Raw genomic sequence first — 27865 nt, forward strand, 5'->3', positions numbered from 1 at the left:
ACCTCGATGCTGAGGGAGTGCTAAGTGGTCACATGGTGATCTCCTAAGTACCATTTATTAGGCCCTAATAGTGTTGCTAAACTAACTAGCCTAATGTCCTCCACAAAAATCGGTCTGCAGTCATCACAATGGCATATTGACCTTATTTGTGATTGTCTAAATTTACATTACCCTAGCATACCTGTTGGGTTTCTGTACTGACACTGTTAATTAATAGCTGCTACTTGGTGGTTTGTACTCATTTCTGTATACTGAATATTGTGTGTGCAAGTCTACTAAAAAATTTATTAAGAGGAGACCATGAAATAAAGGCAGTTCCATTTAATGTTAATAATTTGTATTACCATAGTGCCGAGGAACCCTAGCCACGGACCAGAATCCCATTGTGCTAGACACTGAAATTACACAGCAAAAAACAGGTCCCTGCTGCAAGGAGCTTAAATCTAAGACCTGTCTGCGCCACGAAGCTTTATCAGTAACAGTTCTGCCAGCATATAGCAGCTGGCATAGCTATTTCGGTGGAGGTGTTTTACATTTGGCTGCCTTTGCTGGTGCAGTGGGTCCCCATAGTGCCAGGTTGTATCAGCAGCAGCTGTGCGGCACAGTGGGAAGGCATCCCATTATCCTCATCACCACCATCTGGCACATTACTTTGTGGGAAATGTTTGCAGGAACACATGGTGATATTGAGGGAAACCAGTGCTCTCAAGGAGTTGTGGGAGTTTGGGGTCAAGTTCCCACAATTCTCTGGTCCATCTTGATATCTGTTTTTCTATGACAGTTTTCAGTCTGTCCATCACCTCACTGGCAAATATGCATGCTCAACAGATTAGCAGAGCTCTTGTGGCTGCTTACAAAACAAATCAGTCACCCTGTTTTTAATTTGTGGAACCACAGCTACCACAGTGTGGCTGGCTGCACAACACTACAAATGAAAATACTAAGGGGAAGTGGATGATGCGGCTATTGAATGAAACTTGGCCAGCTGCTGCACGTGGCCACTGGCAGTTCTGGGCCCAGGCAGCAAGCACCAAATGGTGGGATCAGATTGTGATGCAAACCTGGGATGACCAGCGGTGGTGGCATAGCTTTTGGATGCAGAAGGCCACATTCCCAGAACTGTGTGCTGAGCTCACCCGGCACCAATACACCAAAATGGGAGCTGCTTTTACAATGGAGAGAGTGGGTGTGAGACAAGAGACAACAGATGGATATGGATAGAGGGATGGAGGAGTACAAGGAAACAATGTGACCATATTGGTTGCAATAATAGACTGCAGTCTCAAAACAAATTTGATTGTTTTCCTTAAAATCTGCCAAGGTGCATCTAACCCTTCACTTACTCATCTATAAATGACAGTTAAAACTAAAAAGGTAATTTTAACCAAATGCATGTCTTTTAAATAGTCCAAACTATAAGTCTTCCAGTATTGACACTAACAAACCACCTCAGGTATCCTTTTCTGAGTGTCATATGTTCCGAAGAGCTACATAAGAGACATTTTAGTTAAGTATATTTGTATAATGTCCAAGTCTATAACTTTCTGAATTACTTGATTTTTATGAATCCGAGGGGCACTAGGGTACTGTGAACCCCTCCCAACCTTTGAACAAGAAATTCTGTAATTCAGGTAGAGCCACTCTGTTTGCATACTATGAAATGTCTAAGTATCTAAATGATGAATAACAATAACTCGGTAGATAAAAATTCAAATGATGTTGGACTAAAATCCTTGTAACTTTCTCCACCTCCATACAACATGTTCAACCCTGCTAAATTAACTCTTTACATTAATTTTACAGCTGGTAAAAGGTGACAGATTGACAGTACTGTGGACTGAATTCTGCTTTTCCAGCAAAGGGGAACAGCAGCGCCCTATAGTCTCTTCCACCACAACCACCCAGCCTCTAGCTTCAACCATGAGCTGGAGGGACATCGGTCTTTGGCCTCTCTTTCAGGAGCCCTTTTGATTAGAATGTGGTTCATGTTGCTAGTAATTAGTTGTCATTTCTATCTTAATGACTGTCTGATGGATTATATGAAATGTGTTGGTGGCCATAGTCCACTTCCTAGTGGGCAAAAGTCAACATCAAAAATGCTACCACACATGCCAAATAGTTTGTTATTATTTGACATTCAGCAGAGATGCCAAGGATTGGGATGGGTGTAGAGAATTAACTGTCACCTTATCCCTAGATACAGTTAATGACTGAGGCAGGCTAGTAGGGAATCAAAGGGATTCTGGTGTTTGGTTTTCTGGGCAAAATATTTTAGTTTCAAAGGCTATTTGTCTAGTAACTCTAACACTCACTTGAAAATTAATATGAATGACTCATTTTTCCTCTACAGAACTGTCCGCGTGTGGCTGAAGAGAGAGAGTGGGCAATATTGGCCTAGCATATACCATGCAATGCCATGTAAGTATTTTGGGATGTTCATTCTTTACTGTGTATTTGCCGCCTGACTTCTTTGGGCCTGGACATGTACCTCTGAGCTTGTGACCTTTTGGGGAGCTCACAATTGTATGCTAGATACTATACTTGAGCTAAATGTCTAGGTTCTCTGAAGCTTGTTTACCAAGTTATGAACCAATTAAAAAAATCCCCTATCTTTTTTTTAAATTTAATATAAATTATTTGATACTTTGTAAAAATTTCTCCTTTGTTTCTATTACTAGCTCAAGTGTTAGTAGTGGTGATTTCTTTTTAAAAGTAAAAGGCACAGTCCCTACTCTGAAGAGATGACAATCTAGTTCAGATTCATGATGCACCAGTGTGAGCTGAAGGTGGTATAGGGAGTTTTGCAGAGGAAGTGGCCTCTCTTTTGTTGAGAGAGGGTCTAGAAGAGAGGATTGTCTGATATGTGAGAAGAGGGAGGATATCCCCAAAGAGGTGGCATCAATGAAGATACAAAGAGGAGAGTGGGAAGAGAATACGTTGGGGCTGGATTGGATGGGCAATTTGAGATGAGCTCAGTCTTCTGGTGTATGGGTTCTGATGCTGGGTAAGTGATGTGACCACTCTGTCACAGCAGCAGCGTCCGGAGATGTCAAACATATCCATCCACCATCAATGAGCTAACTAAAGAAGGAAAGTAGAAAGAAGTGAACAGAATTATAGACAGTATGGTGTTTACAGAGCCTTGAAATTAAGGGGAAATCAGGAAAATCAATAATGGGATTTAAAGTAGGCAGTGATCTGATCAGAACAGTGGGAAAAGGTGTGCTTATTTTTAACTAGGCGTCCTGGAGGGACAGGAAGGTGGAAGTTGAGGGAAGCCAGAGAGGAGAATGTTACAAAAATTAGGGGAGGAGATGACCATAGCATTTGTCAAAGTTAAGCAGTAGGGAATGGAGAAGAGTGTGGGTTCCATAGATGATGATGATGTAGAGGAAGATCCGAAATGGCAGTCGGCAATGGAAGGAGGAGAAAAAGGGTGAGAGACACCAAATTTCTGAGCTGGGGCAGTGGAGGAGGCTAGTGGAACTTGGCTCCATTAGACGGGAGGGGCAACCTGAGGGTAATTGGAGGTGAGTGAAGAGTGGGGGAGAATTCATGAGTAGAGGGGAAGATCTGTGTGTAAGGGGGAAAGAGTGGAGGATGGAGGACAAAGCCCTGAGGGTCATTAACAGAATACTGGAGAGGGGAGGTGAAAGTGCAGCAAAAGGAAACTAGAATCACTGAGTCAGGTGATGAATGAATGCTTGAACACTTTTATATACAAATGTAATGCAAATCACCAAAAGCCAGGAAACTCAGTCCAGTCTAAAATTCTGCCATTAAAGGGGTCAGTCAAGGCTGAGGAGTCTCAAGTAAGAACCTTTTATATTTCACCCCTTTCTCCTATAGCATTATAACCTTTAAAATCTTAGTGGGCAAGAATCTGGTATTGGCTACTGCAGGATACTGGACGTACAGGCCAGTGGTCTTCTCCAGTGTGGCAAATCTTGGCTACCTTCTAGAGAAGGGTTGCACTAATTGTAGAGGGAAGTTTATAAATGATGCACACAACAGGTTGGCATGTCTTCTTTGCTGATGCACCATGTTAAAGTTCTGTCAAGCTGCTGACTCCTTAGCAGGTATGGCTCCTTAAGTCAGTTCACACAGATCTAACAGAAGTGGGGAGTGATTTTTAGAGAGAGGGTACCAGATCTAAGGCAGGTTTCTGCATGGAAACCCTAGGGAGAAAGCTTAGGCTGGTTTGTGTTGTGCTTATGAGTTACCAGTAAAGAAAAAAATAATGGGATGGGGGGAGGGGTAAGTTTGAGCTAAGTGTGCGTGGATTCTATTCAGAGCTGGGTGGAAACCCCACCTGCTCATAGTGTACTGAAAACCAAAGCTATCCTGTGAATCTGAGTTACTAACATGTAACGTTCTTCCCATCTCTCTTCCTCCCTCAGCCTTGCTCTCCAATCAGAGAATATTTACATGTTAAGTTTACATTTTAAGACTTGCTGATTGATAGACCCATCTCTTTACTGGGAAATGCATTGTACCTACTCAGTGTTTAGTTCCCCAGTAATGGCTTTTGTAAGCTTGGAGTCTTAGCACAGCATTGTTGTATTGATGGGTTACTAACATCCTGCAGCAGGAGTATGCAATATTTTTTGACATGTTCCAAACCAAACCAAACATGCTCAATGGGGGAAACACCCCAGTTACTCTATTCAAGAAGGATTCCAGGTGTCCCTGGCAGGCCGTTTCTTCTAACCGCCATCTTGTGTCCATGGGTGAGCTTGTGGGAATCTCAGTGCTTGAGAGGTCTGTATATTCAGTATGTTGCTCAAAAACATACCGGGCCACATCCTCTGCTGGGGTAAAAGTAGGTAGCTCCGTTGAAGTCGATGAAGCTATGCTGATTTATAGCAGCTGCAGTTCTGTTAATCTGACCTAAGCAGTTGTGTTCCCTTACCTAGCTCTGTAGTGGAACAGATGCCTTTAGCAGTATGTCATTCATCTGCTTTGGCTGATATTTATTTCTTTAAAATATTTGTATACATTTGTGTTTAAGATTTTTGTTACCTCTGCCCAGATCCCCTAGATCCAGAGGGTTGGGTTTTGTGTCTCTGCAAACGGCGGGTGTCATGAGAAAACATGGGGGCATCTCATTAATTCTGTCTCAAATCAGTTCTGAGCAGGGTAATTTTAGATTTCCCTCTGTCCTCCTGTTCTAATCTTTAAGCCCAATTGACCTGTGGCATGTGAATCCTGCCGCCTACACCACTTGTCACGCAGTCTGAAATGGCTCCCAATTGTGAGTGCCAATTTCAGGTCAGACTGTCAAGGCATATACACCAAACTGGTGGTATAGTCTACAACTAGATTTCACCAAACCAGTAACACATGTGCACTCCTGATCAATCTTTTAGTCTTACCATTTAGTCCCAAACAGTCCCTTTAGGCCAGAAGTGGACAAACTACAGCCCGCGGGCCACATCCGACCCACGGGACCGTCCTGCCCGGCCCTTGAGTTCCCGGCCAGGGAGGCTAGCCCCCGTCCCATCCTCTCCTGTCCCCACTCCCCCATAGCCTCAGCTCGCCGTGCCGCCAGCGCCCTGGGTGGTGGGGCTGCGAGCTCCTGCCAGGCAGTGGGGCTGCGAGAGCTGCCGGCATGTAGTAGATTAAATTGCTCCTCGTAGGAATGTGCTACTTACGGTGTACTACTTACGGCTGCCAGTCCTGGTGCTCTGAGCGGCATGGTAAGGGGGCAGGGAGTGGGGGGGTTGGATAAGGGGCAGGAGATCCCGGGGGGGGCAGTCAGGGGACAGGGAGCAGCTGGAGTCCCAGGGGGCCTGTCTGGGGGCAGGGGTGTGGATAGGGGTCAGGGCAGTCAGGGGACAGGGAGCAGGAGGGGTTGGATGGGGGTGGGGTCCCAGGAGGGGGCAGTCATGGGACAAGAAACGGGGGGGTTGGATGGGTCAGGGATTCTGAGGGGCTGGGAGGAGGCAGATAGGGGGCAGGGGCCAGGCTGTTTGGGGAGCCACAGCTTTCCCTACCCGGGGTGTACTGTATTAAATTGCTCCCCGTAGCAATGTGCTACTTACGGTGTACTTACAGCTGCCAGTCCTGGTGCTCTGTAAGTGGCACATTCCTACGAGGAGCAATTTAATAACTACACCAGCCCTCCATACAGTTTTGGAACCCCAATGTGGCCCTCAGGCCAAAAAATTTGTCCACCCCTGCTTTAGGCTCTTCAGCCTACCTTGCCACCCAGACAAACTGGACTTTGTGATACTGGTCACTATACCAAATATCACATCTCATTAAGTTACTCCCAACCCCAAAGGGTCCGTCACTTATTCCAGGTCAATGGATACTCTCGACATCACACCAAAGACAATGCTGACAGCCTTTAGTAAACAACTAAAGGTTTATTAGTTTTTAAAAAAGGAAATGAATTATTGAGAGGTTAAAGCAGGTAAAATACATTAACAGGCGAGTCAAAGTTTATAAGTTTACAATTCTTAACATTTCATTAATCTGCTAAATTTCCAAAAGTTCCTTAGGGTTATCCAGAGTAATTCTAGGGATCTTTGTCCACTTGTTCAGTATTCCACCCTGTTAGCATCCAAAACAGTTCAGAGATGCATGATTGATCACTGAATCCATTCTTATAGCGTCTTTCCTGGGAGGGCAATCTGGCAGGTGTTTTCATTCACAGCATGAACTCTCCTTTTGCTGATTAAATATAAACAAAGTCTCTGAATTTCCATTGTCGAACACAGCAACGCATACTTTGAAGTTAGCGATCTTCTATATTTCCAGTGCTCCATTCTCATGTGATGAGTAAATGTAATGTAAGCACAGTGTGATAGCCAGGAACAATCCTTCATTAGTTTTCATTGTTTACACATCAAGAAAATTCTTATCCAAGTATTCTCACAAAATTTTTGATCTAGGATTAATTAAGTACAGGGATACACATAATGTAAATCGACAGCAATCAATAGTTTGTAGATAAGTTAAGACCATATCATTCACATTTCCTTTGAAATAAATTAACAATCAAGTGAATTAGTACACTTAACGTTTCTTTGATAATCTCACACAAGCGAATTGGCCTATTGCTCTGACTTGAGCTGGCCTGTCAGCCTCACCCCCACACCCAATTTTGAGGAACATCTTGCACCATCCCCCTTGCCCGATATTTTGGAAAACTTTAGAACTATCGAACATGAGTCATGCTGTTCTAGCACTTCTTTCTAAGTGCATACAAGTATAATCCTAGGGCTGTGGGGTGTTGCCTGCTGAATTGACACACATTGCGTCTTTTCTTTATCATTGTTTCTGAAAGCTATTGGATGGGACATGAGTGATTGTAACCCCCACTGCCCACACACCTCTTACACCAGAAGTGACCTTACTACCTGAGTGTGGAGTGGCATTGCTGTGTTCTTCACACAGTTTCTTTTAGCTTCTCTAGCCAGGAGAAAGCAGCACTGGAGCAGTGACTGTCTAAAAAGACTTGTTAGGGTTGTAGGTGGGGGGAAAGATGTCTCTTTGCTACCAGAATGTGCTGAAATCCCTGCTCCCAAACATAGCCATCCCACTAGCATCACATGCATACGTCACTTTGGCATCACTATTCAAAACACAGATGTACAGGATTCTTATTTGTGCTTGTGACTTGTTAGTACGCTGGGAGTGTCTGTGTGAGGAAGAGGGAGAAAGAAGGGCTACAGGCCTGAGCCAGATGTCAGCTGTTTGAGTTTCTGCCGGCCTTGCGTTGAAATAGGTCATTAATGGATATCAGAATATGGAACGAGAACAAAATGAGAGAAAGCACTGGAATGAAACTTTTGAATTCTTTAACAGATGGGACATACTTTTGTTGATGATCTTTGTTTTTGGAACAGCACCCTCCTCATGCTTGATAGATTATTACTTCTGGGGAAACAGACAATGAAAACTCACACTTAAGAGGCACTGCTGATCTATATGGCTAACAGGGGTGAACTGAAAAACAAGTTAATATAGTTCTCATGTTCAGTACATGTTAGTTGGCTTAGCAGCAGTATTCTTTACAATGGGCCTCTAAAAGATAACTACAGGCAGCTTATCCTCCTCATGCACATTCACGAAGGCTTTGTTAGTATTAAGCATTCGAGCACTGTTTAAACCTTACTTTTGCCTGTAAATGGCCTTAAGATTATGAAAGGGAAACAGTCTAGCGAACAAACATATGCTAAAAGAGTGTAGAATGGAATCCTGTAATAGAGGAAGACGGAATTTGTTATGTACCAGGAGGTAGCCTGCTCTGCCTACCTGATGTTAGTGTTAATAGTTTCAATACAAACTACTGTGATCTAGAGGAGAGTGAAATACATTGTAAATCAGGATATGCATTAGGTATAAAAATGATCGCTTTTAAATAAAATCAGTATTGGTTGTATCCCATCTCAAGGGACTCATAGGGATAATAATTATATAAAGCAGTGGTCACCAAACCGTAGATCACAATAGACTGGTCGATCCTGGAGCCTCTGCCAGTCTATCACGATCTCTGGCCACTAAAAGTCTGGCGGCTCAGCAGGGCTAAGGCAGGTTCCGTGCCTGTCCTGGCCCCAAGCCACTCGTGGAAGCGGCCAGCACGCTCCTGTGGGGGCAGAGTTCTCCGCGTGCTGCTCCTGCATGCAGGTGCCATCTGCACAGCTCCCATTTGCCGGGAATGGGGAATTGTGGCCAATGAGAGCTGTGAGGGCGGTGATTGCAGGCAGTAGCAGTGCACAGAGCCATGTGCTCCCCCTCCCCCCCCATTAGGGCCACGGGGGCGTGTTGGCCACTTCCAGGAGCGGCGTGGGGCCGGGGCAAGCAGGGAGCCTGCCTTAGGCAGGGGGGAGGGTTAGCTCAGTGGTTTGAGCGTTGGCCTGCTAAACCCAAGGTTGTGAGTTCAATCCTTGAGGGGGCCACATAGGGATCTGGGGCAAAATCAGTACTTGGTCCTGCTAGTGAAGGCAGGGGGCTGGACTTGATGACCTTTCGGGGTCCCTTCCAGTTCTAGGAGATAGGATATCTCCATTAATTTTTAGCCCCCCCTGTGCCTCCAACCAGGAGCTGCCTGAGGTAAGTGCCACCCTGCAGGAGCCCACACCCCAACCCCCAGCCTTGAGCCTCCTCCCAGAGCCAGCACCCCAGCCCTGGCCCCCCTCCCAGAGCCAGCATCCCATATCCTCTTCTGCACCCCAACATTCTGCCCCAGCCTGGAGCCCCTCCTGCACCCAAACTCACTCCCAGAGCTGAAAGTGATTGAGGAAGAGTGAGCTAAGGAGGGATGTATGGAAGGAGTGAGTGGGTGGGGCTTTAGGGAAGGGGTGGGGCTTCAGGGAAGGGGCCGGGTATATCCTGGTTTGCACTTATATTCAAAAAGTGATCTTGTGCATAAAAAGGTTGGAGACCATTGATGTAAAGTAACAGTATATACTTCATTGTAGTAGAGAGGAATGTACCATAGGGGGAGTATAGAATATATAATTTGTTAATTCCTTTATAATTCAGTTTGAGAAGGTGAAAATGAGTGCATTAAGGGTGGGTCACTTGTCATATTTGTAAGTAAATGAACAAAACACACCACCTCAAGTCTTTTCGGCGGCAGAAGGGGTTACTGGATCATTCCATTCTGAAGAACAACCCTTAATAAGACTAAAGCAGAGGGGCTTAATGAAAATGACTAGTCCTGTGGGTAAAATTTTCACAAGCCCTTAAATGTTTTACCAGTTTAAGTTCTATTTTCAAAGCATTTAAGTCAATGAGACTCAGGTAGTTTCAATGGGAAGTAAGCACGAAAGGGCTCATCTACACACAAGCTGTATCACTTGAACTATACTGGTACAATTAAAGCAGTTCAACCCCCTAGGGTGAACATAAATAAGCCAGTAAAAAGGTCCTTTATATAAGAGAAGGAATAAGATGTATGGCATCTTTGTAAACAGAAATAACTGCATTTACACTAGGGGTGGTACCAGTATAACTATTGTGGTTTTGAAAGAGAAAAAAAAAAAAACCAAAACCCCCTAATAGAAATAGTTATACTAGGCCTATGTTGTTTAAGTGCTTTTGAATATTTTTACCCAAAAGCTTTTTTTTTTTTTTTTTTTGGTCAGCTCCATTACTGACACATTGTGTGTTTTGGAAAAAGCATGACTTGAAAAATAACTAATTTATTGGAGCCCGCCACTGACAGTGATTTGTAAAAATCTGATTTTCTGTGAACTGTTAATAGTATTTGCAATGGTGGTAGGGGTTCTTTAGATTAGATACTATCTAGCACTGGACCAAAAACTGTAGGGTGTGGGTGGTATTTTAAGGATTTTATATAGTCTGGTATGATACAATGATTTTTTTTGAAAGAATAATCATTTGCCTTAAACACTGCCCTGCAATGTTAGAAACCCAGACATAACAGCATTGCACCAAGCACCAGCAGTTGGAATGACCTCTTAACAGAAATTGCTTTAAATCCACTAAGTAAATGGCAAAATGGTGAAAAGTAAACTTTTCTATTCACCAGTTTCACTTTAATAATCTCTGGTGGTGTTAGTAGCACCACAAAATACTTTTCATTGTGACAGCTTCCTTTTTTAACTGAAGCCTTTTATCTGTTCGTTGAGCAGCAAGTTAAACATTCCAAAAAAATAAAGTGAAAAAACAAGTAATCAGAGCCACTCTTGATCTACTTGATTGACTGTTGTGCTCTTTGAGTTTCTGTTGCCATAAATTATTCTGTATTCGCCCCTCAATAAATAAATAAATCAATACAATCCTAAACTACACGTGGTGGTGAAATTTCAGTTAAATGTCTAACACAAACTTTTTTGTATTGTCTTGTCTTCATCTGATTATGCCACAAAATAAAGAACATGGAGGCTCCACTGGATTGATTGATGTTTTGATACCAATCTAGAGTGTTTGTTGAAAACTGTTGAGAAAACAAGTTGAAAATATATTAGGGTTACCATATCTCATAAATAAAAAAAGAGGACCCTCCACGGGCCATGGCCCCGCCCATTTCCCCACCCCTAGCCCCGCCCCAACTCCACCCCTTCCCCCACCCTAACTCCACCCCCTCCTCCCTCCCACTCCCAGCCAGGGGGAAAGGGCTGCCCCAGTGCTACCAGCTTCACGGTTTGCCGGGCAGCCCCCAGACCCTGCGCCCCCGGCCGGCGCTTCCCCAGCGCAGCTGGAGCCCCAGCGCGCAGGGTCTGGAGGCTGCCCAGCAAACCGTGAAGCTGGTAGCGCTCGGGCTTTGGGCAGCCCCTATGCCTCCGGACCCTGCGCCCCCAGCCGGGCACTTCCCCTCCAGGGCTCCGGCGGCTCTGCGTAACTTATACTGTATAAGTTACACAGAGCCGAAGACGAGCAGAGCCCCCGCAGCTGGAGGCTCTGCTCCTCTTAGGCTCTAAGAGCCGGGCTGCCCCAGCGCTACCGGCTTCGGGCAGCCCCCGTGCCTCCGGACCCTGCGCCGCCGGAGCCCGGGAGGGGAAGTGCCCGGCTGGCGGCGCAGGGTCCGGAGGCAAGGGGGCTGCCTGAAGCCGGTAGCTCTCGGGCAGCCCGGTTCTTAAACAGAGCCTCTGTGTCAGTTACACACAGCCCAGGGGGCTGGAGGCTTTGCTCCTCTTTGGCTCTGTGTAACTGACACTGTGTCAGTTACACACAGCCCCGGGGGCTGGAGGCTCCAGCCGCCCCCGCTCTGTTTAAGAGCCGGGCTGCCCGAGCGCTACCGGCTTCGGGCAGCCCCGTGCCTCCAGATCCTGCGCCCCCAGCCGGGCACTTCCCGTCCCGGGCTCCGGCGGCGCAGGGTCTGGAGGCACGGGGCTGCCCGAAGCCGGTAGCGCTCGGGCAGCCCGGCTCTTAAATAGAGCGGGGTCGGCTGGAGCCTCCAGCCGCCGGGGCTGTGTGTAACTGACACAGTGTCAGTTACACAGAGCCCCAGCCGCTGGAGGCTCTGTTTAAGAGCCGGGCTGCCCCAGAGCTACCGGCTTCTGGCAGCCCCGTGCCTGGAGACCCTGCGCCGCCGGAGCCCGGGACGGGAAGTGCCCGGCTGGGGGCGCAGGATCTGGAGGCACGGGGCTGCCCGAAGCCGGTAGCGCTCGGGCAGCCCGGCTCTTAAACAGAGCGGGGGCGGCTGGAGCCTCCAGCTGCGGGGGCTGTGTGTAACTGACACAGTGTCAGTTACACAGAGCCGCAGCCGCTGGAGGCTCTGTTTAAGAACCGGGCTGCCCGAGAGCTCCCGGCTTCAGGCAGCCCCCTTGCCTCCAGACCCTGCGCCCCCAGCCGGGCACTTCCCCTCCCGGGCTCCGGCGGTGCAGGGTCTGGAGGCACGGGGCTGCCCGAAGCCGGTAGCGTTCAGGCAGCCCGGCTCTTAAACAGAGCCGCCATTTTCCCGGACATGTTCGGCTTTTTGGCAATTCCCCCCGGACGGGGGTTTGACTGCCGAAAAGCCGGACATGTCCGGGAAAAAGAGGACGTATGGTAACCCTAAAATATATAGGGTATTCACTATTTATAGAAGCAAGTGCACATATCTAGTTAGGGGTTGGGGGAGGGCTACAAAAACAGAACAGAAAAATCCAGTGAAAAGCAGTACTAAAAATCTTTAGTTCTTTATTCCTGTGATCAATATAGAATTAATGGTAAAAATCAGAAGGAGCAAGAATTCCTGGCCCCACTGCTAAGATTGCCAATTGTAATGTTGAACCTGTCCTGCAGAAACTTGATTGAGACGTCAGCTACAGTATTAAGAGGCAAAAAAACCAAAACTATCACTGCACACCTAAATTGGATTAAAAAGGCTGTCTATAAACACAGAGCAAACATAACTCTAATTCTTAGTAGAAAATTCTGACTCTACACCAACATGTTAACATCACCAGATTCTCAAAAGAGCCTAAGACACTTTTTAAAAAGCAAGCTGCAAGAGTATATCCTGAACATTTGTAGTGTGGTAGTTGTGTAGGGTAATGTGTTTCTAGGGTATTAGATAGAATATTGTTTTGAACATACTTTTAGTCATTGGTTACAATGTAATCTAATTATAATAGAGATGATTGACAACTGTAGTTCCATTATGGACTATCTGTCTTTAATTTTGTTGAAACTCAATGACCTTTCAGTCCATAGGAGTTTCCTACTTCAAGAATTTAAACTGATGGGATGTAAACCTTAGAAATAATATTATATTACTTTATAGCTGAAAATCAGAAAATGTAGAAAATTATCTTCAATCATTCTGTTAAATCCACAAAAACTTTAAAACTGAAATGTCTTTAATATTCTTTGAGGGGTCTGTGACCCCACAACTGCTCTTGTATAACATTTTTCTGTTTAAATAATTTAATTAAGGGGGAGGGGGGGAAGTGGATCATGAAATAAGGAGTAGTTGTATAGCTACTCATTTATTTCCTGATGTAACAGGGTTTACTGAATAGCATTGCAGGAAGGGTATGTTTATGGTTTTCTGTCATAAGGGGTAAAATAAAGAATAGCCTCATAAGTATGTTAGCTAGATAGGGACTCCAGAGCTTCAAGATCAATGAGAATCATGGTTTTGTTAACTTCATCAACATGTTCATTTTTTTCAGCTCCATGTTCATGCATGTCTTTTAATCCGGAAACAAGAAGGCTGTCCGTAGGTCTAGACAATGGTTCAATCTCAGTAAGTACATATAAATAAGATTTCCCATTGAAATACTTCCCTTTTGAGAAGTATGTATATATTATTGTGCTGAGGAATTTTAATTAGCATTGGCTAAATGACAGATTAACATTGATCCTAGCTACTAATGACACTGACCGCTCTAGTGCAGAAAACAGAAGACCCATGACAAATTTCAAAGTAACTGCTATATAAATTTGAGCTGGGTTTAGAGGAATTAGGCAACTAAACAAATTGTATGGGTTTACTTGTCCAATAACAAGTTTTTAATTTACCAACTTTGATCAAATTATTAATCACTTGTGCTAAATTGGTCTCTGAACACAGCAAATGGGCGTAAAGTTACTCTCAGATCCATATGATGCATCTCAACTCATACAGTTAGCTCTTTATATGTAATATATAGCACTGTTCCAGAGCACTGTACAAAGACGGGTCCTGGTTACCCTTTTGTTAATTCAGTGTTACGCAGGTGTAATTCTCCTTTGTGAGAGAGAACTTCTTTCCGTGGAGTCCGTTCTGATTTACAGCAGTGTGAATGGGTCCATTCTCCTTTCAGTAACTTCTGAGATATCCCCATGCATGTAAAAAGAGCAGAATATTGAAGCAGAGATCTGCCATGTGGATCAAAGGGCCCCATGTTGCCATTTGATTGTAATTATTATGGAAACTGTTACTTGGGCATCTGACTAGACTAAGAGCTGTTTTTAGGGCCTCAGGTGGCAGTGTTGGTCAGAGCAGGAGCGGTGCCAGGGTTTTTGCTGCTCTAGGCGGCAGCGCTCCTCCTCTGAGCATTCGGCGGCGGGGGTCCATTCCGCTCCATCTTCGGGGCACTTCGGCGGTGGGTCCCGGAGCGAGTGAAGGACCCGCCTCCGAATTTCCACCGAAGACCCGGAGCGGAAGGGCCCCCCCCCCGCCGAATTTCTGCCGAGGGCGGCAAAATGCCACCCCCCAAATCCTGCCACCCTAGGAGACTGCCTAGGGTCGCCAGCGCCAGCCCTGGGTCAGAGGCATTCTGTCATTCTTTCAAATGAGAATCTTGGTACCGTTATCTGTAGCTTTGATATTTCATGGTCAGACCTTTGCCATGTGCTTTACAAGGGGCCATATCTTAACATTGATTTGGAAGCTGGAACAAGTGCCAAAGTTAACTTGCCTTCTTGGTAAGCATGGTGTCCTATAGAGAGCACATGGCCCCCATGCTTTGGGACCTGCCCTGGTTACTTGTGAGCTCTCTGGTAGGTTTTAAGGTGCTGGCTTTGACTTCTAAAGCATGAAATTACCTGGGAACAGCCTGCCCGAGACTGCATCTCCCCATTATATTCTGCTATAGCTGCAGTCAGCAGAAGTGCTGATGCTAAATCCTCATTAATCTAATAAAGGAGGGGTTGACGGGGTGTTTTCTGTAAGGGCTTCATGGAAGTCTTTCCTCCAGTCTGATTTAGTTTGCACTTGTCTTTCAGCACACACTGCACTTGTTTTGCCTGGCCTTTGAGGAAAGGGACGGGGTTAATATACTTACCAGCATAATGGAGTGTTGGTATTTTTGCTCCTGCGTGTGTGAAAGGGGGAGCTGATAGAACTGTGTTTTGCATTTGTAATTCTAAATAATTGATAGGGCACTTGGATCCTCTAGGAAGACACATGTTATTTATTGTAAAGAAAGTAAATTGAGGGAAAATATGCTGGCTACAATCTCTTAGATTGTACGTTATTGGGTTTGTTTATATACACATAGATTCTATTCTGTCAGGCTATTTTTTCCTTGTGTTGGCCCTTTAAATGCTCTGACAGTACCAGCATCTTATACTAGCAGCAACAGCAAAAATCACATAGCATACAGATTTTTTTTTTGTAATGTTCCCCCAACATCTGAATTAGTCAGGCATTCAGAGGAATATCTGATTGCTAATGGTTCAGAAAGCAGCAGTTATGTTCTAAAATAATTCTAAAATATAGAACAAAATTTCTGGGAAATAGTTCAAGATAACCAACTTTTGACTCAAAGTCCAGACTATTTCAAATGCATCGGTACAGGGCAGAGAAATGCTACTTTCAGAAATCAAGGAAATGTGTTAAAATAATCTCTCTACGTGCACTTTTAAAATGAGACTGATTCCAGTAATATGCCTGGCATTTTGGTGAATGGGGTAGTGCATTGTAAGAAGGAGGATGTTTGTATATAGAGAGGCTGTATTACCATCAAAATCAGTAGAGGGACAGATTTTTCACCAGAGCTGGTGAAAAAGAGCTGGAAGACTCGTGGCTCAGATGAATTACTGTTATGTTTCCATTTAACTTAACCTCTAGCTAAAAGTTAATTAGAATCATTCACCCATTTGTCATGGAATAAAACAAAATGGATGATAAACTTCCCTCCTTTTGCTGCTAGAAGTGACACAAGTGGTTATTTTCAAACTTTATAACTTGTCAGCTTGGAAGTTTAAATTTATAAGCAGAACCTTTAGACAAGATGACAGATTATGTCTCACAGTTGATTTTAATCACCACTGCCAGATTGCATACTTCCTTAGGAAATGGTGGCACTTAAAACAAAATCATGTTGTATTATTTTTTTCTTGTGCTCCCACTTTGCAACCCCTTCCCCAAATCTTGGCCTGAAGTTGGGAAAGCTCTCTTTGAAGAGTACCTCTCATTCCATTGCTCACTCCAAATCTTCAGGGCTATTTCAGGTCCCTTAGAAGCCATGGGACTCTTCCCTCCAAAAAGAAACTTTCTGCTTCAACATGAAGGAAAATTAAGCTTTGAAGGAGATGCCAGTCTCCCACGCAAGTGGCTGTGAAGAAGAAACCTCCCTTTTTATAAAGGTATCTTAAAAGCTCTGCCTCCCTTAATGGTAAGGACATTTATACACTGTCACTTATTCTCCTACTATTCTTGTTGCAAGCAAAGATCTTGCATGATCTCACGGCTTGTCTTCATGAGCTCCTAATGCATAGCAGGCTAATATGTGGTAGACTTACACTCCCGCTTGATTCAAACTCGGCGTTTGTTTGGACAGCAAGCCCTCAGTTGGGCCTCAAGGAAAAGATCCCATCAAACACCCCGTTCAGAACAATGACTCTTTACCATCAGGAAGAATTGATCTTAACATCTTCTATCATTTGCTCCTGCTAGATATTTAGAGACTTAGTCATATGGCGCACTTTCAATGTCTGTAACTGAATAACTCATGTTGGCTTGCTCACCCAGATTGTCAGTTAGAATATCTCTTTCCTCAAGAGGCAAGAAGATTAAATCATAGTTTACGTCACCCTCCCAGCCCGTTGATCTGATTCGTATTCTGTACAGAATGAGTTACTTCAAAACTTGAGATCTTAAACTTTATTTTGCTTCTGGAATATATCCTGTGAATTCTACTCTGCAAACTAGATCAAGGAGACTGTTTTAAACCCAGAATGAAAATCCTACTTCAAATCCAAACTCTGTGCCCCAACTTTTTCTGCATTTTCTGAAATCTTTTAATCCTTAATATCCTTAATCCTGAGCAATATTTCCCAGTTAAAAAAAACCCCACTTTGATCATCTTTCATAATGTCCCTTGGGGGATAAACAAAATCTTACTGTTGACTATGCAATTACAGTTATCTTTTAAAGACCCTTCATCTTTTTCTAATCCTGAGGCCAATCTGTTTACCTCTGGGGGAATGTACTCGCTACCCCACTCCAATAAAAATGCTGTCAGACAGCCTTTTAAATAAGAGTGTAAAATGGAACCTACCTCTGGATATCTGTGTCCAAACTGTATAGTCTGTCAAGTGGGATTATGAGATCATTGGGCCAAGGCCCATTTTTTCTGCCTCTTCTACAACACTGAGCACTCTGTTAGTAGCTAACATAAATAATGTGTGAGGATAGTATACTCTCAATCTGCTCATTGATTGTCAAGAGAGTACCATTAGGATGCCTATGTGGCCAAATTCAAGATTTTCAGATTGGAAAAGATTAAAATTCGCAAAGGATATTACTTTAATTAAAATTTTGAGGGAAAATATTGGCCTCTCTATCTCAACTATTATTCAAAGGTTTATATGTGGCAATGTTGATGCCTATACTGCACCAAATAAGACAAAATCATTCTTGCCTACTCAAGATTCTTCTCCCCAGTTCATGAAGGCTTTTGTAGTGGATCCAGCACTGGAATAGGCTTCCAAGGGAGGTTGTGGACTCCCCATCGTTGGAAGCTTTAAAGAACAGATTGGGCAAACATCTATCTGGGATGGTCTAGGGTTATGTGGTCTTCCCTGAGCACAAGGGGCTGGAATTAATGACTTCTCAAGGTCCCTTCCAGCCCTACATTTTTATCATTCTGTGACTGACTAAATAAGTGTATCTAGAAACAAATCAGACTAATATTTGAAGGGTTCATCATAGCAAACAGCGTAGGTAAGAAGAATCTAACAGACTTCTGAAGAGCCCAATTACCTTGCCAACCAAAAATTTGTTTATAGCAGCAACTTCCATCCTGATAGGCAATATGTGTAACCAGTGTGGGCATTCAGAATTGTAAGTGGATGTGGAAGAACTCTTTATTTGAACAAACAAACAAACAAACAAAAAAAGCTTTTGTTTACAACCCATTGTCGCTAGCCACAGAAGAGCAACAGCCAGTTATCTTGGGGTCCATCTTTGTCAGATGTATCCGCCTCCGATTTAAGTAGTGATAGGTCCAATCCAAATGCATTTCCCTAAACACACACACCCCGAGTGTTCAACTAACTGTTGTCAATTTAGTTTTTTCCACACACACACACACACCCCCTGGTAAATTCAAACACCACTTCTAATTTCAATTCCTGAGGAAAGTACTGTGGAAATAACCCTTACAATTTGTGACAGATGTGTTCTGAACTTTGTGGGTGACCTCTATCTTTATGATGGACGGAGCCAGAAAGTTGTCTAACAACAACTGGCAATCAATTGCTTTGACAATAGAACCATATTCCATGAAAATAGCAAACTTACATTTATTTTTATAATATAGCTATGGTTAGAAAAATGAAAATTTACCTTTGTACAGTTTTTAGAAATGAAATCCAGTGTTCTCAAAGTGGAGACAAAACAAAACATATAGGTGCAGTAGGCATGAACTTCATGAGTAGGGCACCTTATATTAAAATACTTGTCCATTGGAGCAACCAATTCAATCACTTTTGACAAGGATAGGGGAATGAAAATGCAGTAAAAGAAAACCAAAGGTCAAAAGGGGAAGGGAAGCAGAAAATAAAAAAAAAATGTTGGGGAAACACCCAAGAATGTATAAAGAAGAGAGAATACAAGGTAAGAATGAGATGTAGCTATGGATTTTGTATGGAAAGGAAGAAAAGATTAAAAACTATGGATTGTGTTCAGGTTAATGGAACATTTTTTCTTATACATTGAACCTCCTCTTTTTAAGAAAGGAAAGGGGGGGGTTAAAGTTTGTGTATAATGATAGTTTGTCTATTTTATATCTCTGTGTTACTAGCAAATATCTATCCACAATGTATTAAAGCACAAGTAGGTAATCAATACATTGGTAATCCTTATTCCACTTTCACCTTTGCTAGACAGTGACCATATTATTCCCTATACCACAACGCCGTAATACTTCGTTACAAAGCGTTTGCAAAGTCTTTCACTGAAGACTACTAGTGATTAACTGGTAGTTAGGTAATATGACCATAAGGCAAAATTGGAACTAGTTATGGATGTACATTGTATGTATACCATCTTACTTCCTTTTGGAAAAATGTGGAAGGTTAATCTGAGGTGGGTGAAGACAGTGATGAGACTGGAGTTCACGTGTTGCTGATAGTTATATTAGTAGATGTACAGGTAGATGTGGGTCTTGAGGACCCAACCACATCAGCCACACCATCAGGGACTCATTCACCTGCACATGTACTAATGTTGTTATATATGCCATCATGTGCCAGCAGTGCCCCTCTGCCATGTACATTGGCCAAACCAGACGGTCTCTACGTAAAAGAATAAATGGACACAAATCGGACATCAGGAATGGTAACATACAAAAGCCAGTAGGAGAGCACTTCAATCTCCCCGAACATTCTATAACAGATTTAAAAGTAGCCATACTTGAACAAAAACGCTTCAGAAACTGACTTAAAAGAGAAACTGCAGAACTAAAATTCGTTTGCAAATGTAACACCATTAATTTGGGCTTGAATAGGGACTGGGAGTGGCTGGCTCACTGCAAAAGCAGCTTTGCCTCTCCTGGAATTGACACCTCCTCATCAATTATTGGGAGTGGACTACATCCACCCTAATCGAATTGGCCCTGTCAACACTGGTTCTCCGCTTGTGAGGTAACTCCGATCTCTTCATGTGTCATTATATAATGCCTGCATCTGTAATTTTCACTCCATGCATCTGAAGAAGTAGGTTTTTTTACCCACGAAAGCTTATGCCCAAATAAATCTGTTAGTCTTTAAGGTGCCACCAGATTCCTTGTTTTTGTAGATACAGACTAACATGGCTACCCCCGATACTTGACACTATTGGGTATGTGACTGGGATCATTGTTGTCACACTAATGTAGCTACCTCTGGTTCAAAACCCTTGAATGCATGCACCACTGCAGTGTCATATGGAGCTTTAAACTTAAAGGTTAATAAGGTAGGAATGTTTACCTGTTACACATTGTGGCAAGTAAAGCTAATTTATTTTTTCAGGTAACGTCAGGAAAGTTAAATAACCCTTCACACCAAGGAACCTTGGTCTAAATTAATATTATTGTAAAGCACTTGATGCTTTGGTTAGATTGTTAGGATCTTTAGGGCAATAACTAATCAAAACTAACATTAATGGTGGAGCAATTTCTTGCTGCTCTGAGGGCGAAAATGTCAGGGTGACCTTGGGCTAGAAATTCAGCGCACTTAATAGATTTGTTATCACTGTTAACTGTGCTCTGAATTGTAGTCTGCTGGTGCCAGGGGATAGCCATTGTGAAATGATTAGAGTAAGGGAACAGTAGGGTGAAGTAGGGCAAGTCAAGAGAACGCAATTATACAATTATAATTAACTTGCCAAGGAAACCTACAAACATAAAACACTTGCTTTTGTGCTCTGTTGCTGCATAAACTGGTAAGACAACCAGTCACATTTCATTTCTTCGGTCCAGTGTTTGTAGCCTTTGACTGACAGGCTGTAATATTCATTAATCTGACCTCAATTTTAGTGGATCATATCCAGTGCCTTGGTATAATGGCCTCTTTTAGAGGAAGATTGCTCTGTTACTATTGTGAAATGGTTGTCTCAGAGCCATTTTACTGTAGGCTGATTTTGGATTAAATTGGCCACCATTTTAAAGAGTTAACATAGCCCTATAGCTACTTCACAGTGAGATCTGAGATGACCTTGGCTATTCCGTGAAACTTGGAAGCTATAGGGAAACATTGGCTTTTTTTAAATAACTACCAGGTCTCTAGTCAAAGAATGGCTTTTATTATTTTTTATATACAATAGACTTTTCTTTACAAATAGATTGCAGTACTAGTCATTCGTTCATTGTTTTGGCAGTTCTTGCAAATTGGATACCCCAGTACTCTGTGGCTTTTAAAACTTATTTATTTTAAACACTTTTACTTAGCCCTGGTCTACACTGGGGGAATCGATCTAAGTTACGCAACTTCAGTTTCGTGAATAACGTAGCTGAAGTCGACGTACTTAGATCGACTTGCGGTGGTGTCTTCACCGCGGTGAGTCGACTGCTGCTGCTCCCCCATCGACTCTATCTGCGCCTCTCGTGGTGATGGAGTACAGGAGTCGACGGGAGAGTGCTCGGGGGTCAATTTATCGCGTATCGATCGCTGCCCGCCAATCCAGTGGGTAGTGTAGACATACTTTGAGTCTCATTTTTCCCCTTACTCTGTGCTACCTTCACCTATTTCAGTTTCTGTGATCCTCTCCCCTTTCACTGAAGTCACAATAAGGATGATTTTTTCCCCAGTGTCACTGTTGCTCTTTTCTTCTCATGAAGTCTCTCAACACTTGCTGTCTTGTGCATTTTTAGCTTTCTCTCACTTGCTCCTGAGTGTTGACTAAGCCTGTACCCATTTCGTGCACCTATTTCCCTATGAAAGGACTCCATGAGCTTCAGCCCCAAAGTTATGCCATACTGCTTGAACATGTCACCTTCACTTGTTTTTTGTCTAGTTCAGTGGTCTCCAAACTTTTTTGATCGCGCACCCCTATCGGTAAAAAATTTTTGAGCACGCACCCCCTGCCGCGCCAAAGCAAAAAAAAAAAAAAAAATGCTGCTTCTGCTGCGCACCCCCAAGGATCCTCTTGCGCACCCCACTTTGGAGACCACAAGTCTAGTCCATTATAAGTCACTTTTTTAGTGTCTGTGCCCACCATCAATCTGAAAATAAATTCATATGATCCTACCACAAAGCACAAACTCTGAGATCTGGGTATTAAGCCATTGGAATCCAGTATCACAAGACTTCTATCTGATTCTTTTAATTGAGGCCAATTAGTTTCCCGTATTTTGATCTGTTCTTCCTCAAAACTCAAGCAGACGAAGGACACTGGTGCTCCCTGTAAATACTAACTTGCATGGGGTTTGCCGCTCTGTGCTCCAAAGGCTGGAGACTGTTCCTCAGGTTTTATTGTATGCTGATATTTTCAGAAATAGTTCTTAAGCTGTTAATGTAACTTCTGTTGCTTTTTTAAATCGGCACAAACCTGAGCAGCATTGGGAGGCTGACAACCTCCTCTGATGTGAATGCTCCTGTAACTGGCAAAAGAAGTGCTCGAGGCTGAGGATCCAAACCACTCCTCCTCTCCCATCTAGAGAGAGCTTGTAATAATTCATGGCATCCCACATACACACAGATGTAACTGTTTGCAGCCTTGTGTAAACACCAAAAAAGGAGAAATATTGAGTTTAAGGATGGTACAAAGGGATATAGAATCACCAGTGGGATGAAATTAAGCAAAAGGAAATATGGCCTTAATATCTGTGAAAACTTCCCAACACACAGATCTGTTGAGATTTGAAACTAGATGGAACACAATGAGGAATAATCTAACACTGGTAAGGGGTTGGACTAGGGCTGTTGCATCTCTAAATTGAATTACAGGTACCTGGGTTCTGACCTATTTTTAACCAGAAGAGGGCAGTAGTACACAGACACACACCATTGAATTGAAGCCCCAGTTGGCTTGAGAAACTAAAGTACTTGGGATGCATTTGATCCCAGGTCTCCCATTCTGTGGCATGTTGTTGGCTAATAGCTAAGTCATTAACTTGGGCCAGCTTGCTTTTAAATTTTTTGGTTGCCACTTTTCCCACCTCCATTTCATTCAAAGTCACTATTGTGAAATCACTTATTGGGCAGATTGCAAAGGTGAAATACTCTGGTAGTAGTGGAATTTAATAGTCATTTATTTATTTTAAAGGAAACTATTTATTTGTAAAATTCTAGTTAATGTTGGATTTGAACTTGGTAGAAAATTTATATTTTATGTAAATTCAAATAGAACACAGACTTATTTGCAAATATTTCACATTTCAAAACATTATTTTATTTTTACAGGAGTTTATTTTAGCAGAAGATTACAACAAGATGACACCAGTCAAAAGTTACCAGGGTAAGAAATGCAATCAGTCTTTGTTAGCAGAGTTATATTTTACATTTGTTAATGTCATCAATTTCTTTTTAAAAAAAAAAACAAACCTTTTTCTCTTTTGCAGTAGAAGGGAGGAAAGTGTTATTTCCTGTAATTATTGATTTACTAATATAAAACCTTGGTTTGTCATTGGATTGATACTATACTGTGTTCTGAGATTACAAAAGTGAAAAAACAGTTATTTGAATTGTCAGACACATAGAAAAACATAAACTGTTGAGCAATAGTCAACATGGTTTCTGTAAAGGGAAATTGTGTCTTACTAATCTATTAGAGTTCTTTGAAGGGGTCAACAAACATGTGGACAAGGGGGATCCAGTGGACATAGTGTACTTAGATTTCCAGAAAGCCTTTGACAAGGTCCCTCACCAAAGGCTCTTACGTAAATTAAGCTGTCATGGGATAAAAGGGAAGGTCCTTTCGTGGATTGAGAACTGGTTAAAAGACCAGGAACAAAGAGTAGGAATTAATGGTAAATTCTCAGAATGGAGAGAGGTAACTAGTGGTGTTCCCCAAAAGTCAGTCCTCGGACCAATCCTATTCAACTTATTTATAAATGATCTGGAGAAAGGGGTAAACAGTGAGGTGGCAAAGTTTGCAGATGATACTAAACTGCTCAAGATAGTTAAGACCAAAGCAGACTGTGACGAACTTCAAAAAGATCTCACAAAACTAAGCAATTGGGCAACAAAATGGCAAATGAAATTTCATGTGGATAAATGTAAAGTAATGCACATGGGAAAAAATAACCCCAACGATACATACAATATGATGGGGGCTAATTTAGCTATAACAAGTCAGGAAAAAGATCTTGGAGTCATCGTGGATAGTTCTCTGAAGATGTCCGCACAGTGTGCAGAGGTGGTCAAAAAAGCAAACAGGATGTTAGGGATCATTAAAAAGGGGATAGAGAATAAGACTGAGAATATATTATTGCCCTTATATAAATCGATGGTACGCCCACATCTCGAATACTGCGTACAGATGTGGTGGTCTCATCTCAAAAAAGATAAACTGGCACTAGAAAAGGTTCAGAAAAGGGCAACTAAAATGATTAGGGGTTTGGAACGGGTCCCATATGAAGAGAGATTAGAGGCTAGGACTCTTCAGCTTGGAAAAGAGGAGACTAAGGGGGGATATGATAGAGGTATATAAAATCATGAGTAATGTGGAGAAAGTGGATAAGGAAAAGTTATTTACTTATTCCAATAATACAAGAACTAGGGGTCACCAAATGAAATTAATAGGCAGCAGGTTTAAAACAAATACAAGGAAGTTCTTCTTCATGCAGCGCACAGTCAACTTGGGGAACTCCTTACCTGAGGAGGTTGTGCAGGCTAGGACTATAACAGCGTTTAAAAGAGAACTGGATAAATTCATGGTGGTTAAGTCCATTAATGGCTATTAGCCAGGATGGGTAAGGAATGGTGTCCCTAGCCTCTGTTTGTCAGAGGATGGAGCTGGATGGCAGGAGAAAGATCACTTGATCATTGCCTGTTAGGTCCACTCCCTCTGGGACACCTGGCATTGGCCACTGTCGGTAGACAGGATACTGGGCTAGATGGACCTTTGGTCTGACCCGGTATGGCTGTTCTTATGAGATCACTTATGTTCATAAGAATTAATGTTAGTGCGGGGGCTAGGTTCCAGGTTGTGAAGCTTGGTTGAGGTGGAGGAGTCAGATTGTCGGATATTTCCCTTACTGCTAAATGATTAACTTGCAATTGGCTGAGCCCTCCAGGGTTAACTCTCTCACTCTACAAGGCAGCAGAAATGGAGGGAGAGATGCGCATTTCCCCTTAAGTACACTGCCTTGTTAATTAGATCAGCTTGCTGAGACTGCAGCTGCTGCAAGCTCCCCCCATCTTGAGCCCTGGTGTGTCCCCCCTGCTCTATGGAAGATGGGGTAAGCAGGGTACAGGAGCAGGGGTAGGGGAACACCCTGACATTAGCCCCCCTCTTCCTTCCCTTCCCCCTCCCCCCGCACAGCAAGCAGGAGACTCAGGGAGCAGCTCCAAGGCAGAGGGCAGGAGCAGCACATGGCAGTCGGGGAAGGGACAGCTGAACTGCTGATTGGTAGCCTGCTGGGCAGCTGCTGCACAGGGAACTTAGGGGAACGGGGAGCGGATAGGGGGGCCGCCAGTCCATCTTGGTTCCAAGCCCCCACCAGCCAGCTCCAATGGGCTGCTCTTCCTGCAAGCAGTAGACAAAGCAGGCAGCTGCCAAATGACGTTATAAGGGAGCATTGCACAACTTTAAACGAGCATGTTCCCTAATTGATCAGCAACGAAACAACGTTAACCGGGACGACTTTAAGTGAGGAGTTACTGTACATCTTAAGTTTTAGTCTAATAAACTGACCCATTTGCTATAGAAGTTTGGAGGCCACTGTTAGAGCCACATATGTTAATCGTGTTACTAGGCCATGAGGAACCTGATCCTGAAAAGTGGGGGAACTAGTGACAGATGTTTACACAGACTTTACATCCTTGACTAGAACTAATTCCTCCATAGGATTCAACAGACAGTGTGCATATATTTGTGTAGTGTATGCAACAACAACAATCTGTGCTTTATTTGGGGATTGTATTCTGAGTAATTTTGCTTTTTAAAAAAAATACCAGTTTAGAATACAGCTGCAAAGATATTTGATCTCTTTCCAATGTCAACTTTCACATAAACAGATACAAGCAGCCTGGTTTGGCTGACATATGTCTCAAAGTCCCAGAACAGTAATAAAGCAATAGGTTTGTGTATTGAGGAGTATGGCATTCACTTTTATGACACAGCTAGGAATAAATCTGTACGTTTTTTTTTCAAACCACTTTTTTTACTTAAATCTGTTCAGTCAGCACTTCGCAGATCAGCCCAGAGGTAGAGCACTGTTTCTTAGGTTAAAAGCTGTTGAGGGTTTTATTTATGTAGAACTACAAATCTATTTGTTCAGCTGTTTTATTGATATTGACCAGCTGTGATCTTTATATAGCACTTATTTCAACATCCTATTTGAATAACTTTCTGGTGTGCCATATGTGTACGCAGTTTTCATGTGCACTGTTTGCATCTCACCTGTAACATCAAGTGGTCGGACAGAATACCAAACATCAGTCCTGGACCGGCCCCTGCGTGACTAGCATTGAATCTGTTATCATAGAGGGGCAACTTGGCTGGGCTAGTCACCTCATATGCCTGGACAATACGATTCCCCAAAGCAATGCTTTATGGACAGTTGAAAACGGGAGCACATGTGCTGGGGGACCAGTGAAAGCAATATAAGCACAGTCTCCAAGCTCACCTAAAAGCTGACCAAGTCAACCCAAATGCAGGGGAAACTGCTGCCGCCAATGGCAGCAGGCCTATTGGTCTGCCATTAAAGCCATTGAGAACAGCAGAACAGGAAAAGCCAAGAGAGGTGGGAGTTAAGAAAGCAGGCTGTGGCAAAAACATGGAGCCACATCTGCCTGATGTGCGGACGCATTTGCAGATCCCTCGTCGGTTTCCATTCACACAAGGAGATGCACTGAAACAAACTAACTCTGATTTGTCATCTGTGACCAGGACTCCAACAATGTGTGTACAGTGCTAAAACTCTTCTTTAGTTTAAGGCTGTGTCTATGCTAAATCTTCAGAAAACCTGTGATTGCATTTCCACCTGCGCAGTCCCACCAGTGATAGAAATGCTGGGAGTGTAGACAGGGCATGGGCGTTTGTACCACTATGTTATCTAAGTCTGCTCAGTAGGTCTAAAAATCCCAGCCTTGAGTCCTGCCATGCTAGCATTACCAGTGGTGATAGTGCAGTGATAGGAGTTTTCCTGAAAAATGCAAGTGTAAGCAAAAGTATATTACAGTAGCACCGCAGAGTTATGAACATCTCAGGAATGGAGGTTGTTCGTAACTCTGAACATTTAAAAAATGTTACATTGTTTAAAACTGAACATTGACTTAATACAGCTTTGAAACTTTACTAAGAAGAAAAATGCTGCTTTCCCTTTATTTTTTTAGTTGTTTACATTTAACATAGTACTGTACTGCATTTACTCTTTTTTTGGTCTCTGCTGCTGCCTGATTGAATACTTCCGGTTCCAAATAAGATGTGTGGTTGACTGGTCAGTTCGTAACTCTGGTGTTCGTACTGTATCATACAGACATAAGGCTTGCAAGATTGGGCTGTTACATATGTAGTTAGTCACATGACCAATCCTATTAGGACATCAGTTAGGCTTACAGGTGTGAATAAAGGCTTGCAGGATTGGACCCTAGAAGTGGTTTGGTGGGAAGGGATTAATGTTCGTGGATTTTTTTGGATAGCAGAGGGGTGACTCTCTTCAGTGTTATATGTCTGTTTTTCTGCTTGATTTTCCAGCTCACCAAGGCAGGGTTATGATGATTCTGTTTGTCCTGGAGATGGAATGGGTGTTAAGCACAGGACAGGACAAGCAATTCACATGGCACTGCTCGGAGAGTGGGCAGCGGCTCGGAGGGTATCGCACCAGTGCGGGGGCCTGCGGCCTGCAGTATCCTTTGTTAACATCTTAGCTTTTCTCTGATTCTT

The 27865-nt window shown here is 43.2% G+C and overlaps 1 protein-coding gene across 3 annotated transcripts in view; it reads left to right on the forward strand.

The window, feature by feature from the left end:
* WDFY2 (WD repeat and FYVE domain containing 2) overlaps positions 1–27865 on the forward strand; it is a 172107-nt gene that overhangs the window by 72111 nt on the left and 72131 nt on the right. For 2 of the 3 annotated variants that reach the window (XM_054015182.1, XM_054015189.1), the window contains exons 2-5: positions 2351–2418; positions 13578–13651; positions 23218–23272; positions 27677–27827. In XM_054015182.1, coding sequence (XP_053871157.1) covers positions 2351–2418; positions 13578–13651; positions 23218–23272; positions 27677–27827 — 348 coding nt within the window. The remainder of the gene's footprint in view (positions 1–2350; positions 2419–13577; positions 13652–23217; positions 23273–27676; positions 27828–27865) is intronic. The other variant, XM_054015196.1, reaches the window with a different exon arrangement.

Source organism: Malaclemys terrapin, chromosome 1, assembly GCF_027887155.1.
Source record: "Malaclemys terrapin pileata isolate rMalTer1 chromosome 1, rMalTer1.hap1, whole genome shotgun sequence".
Classification (NCBI taxonomy): Eukaryota; Metazoa; Chordata; order Testudines; family Emydidae; genus Malaclemys; species Malaclemys terrapin.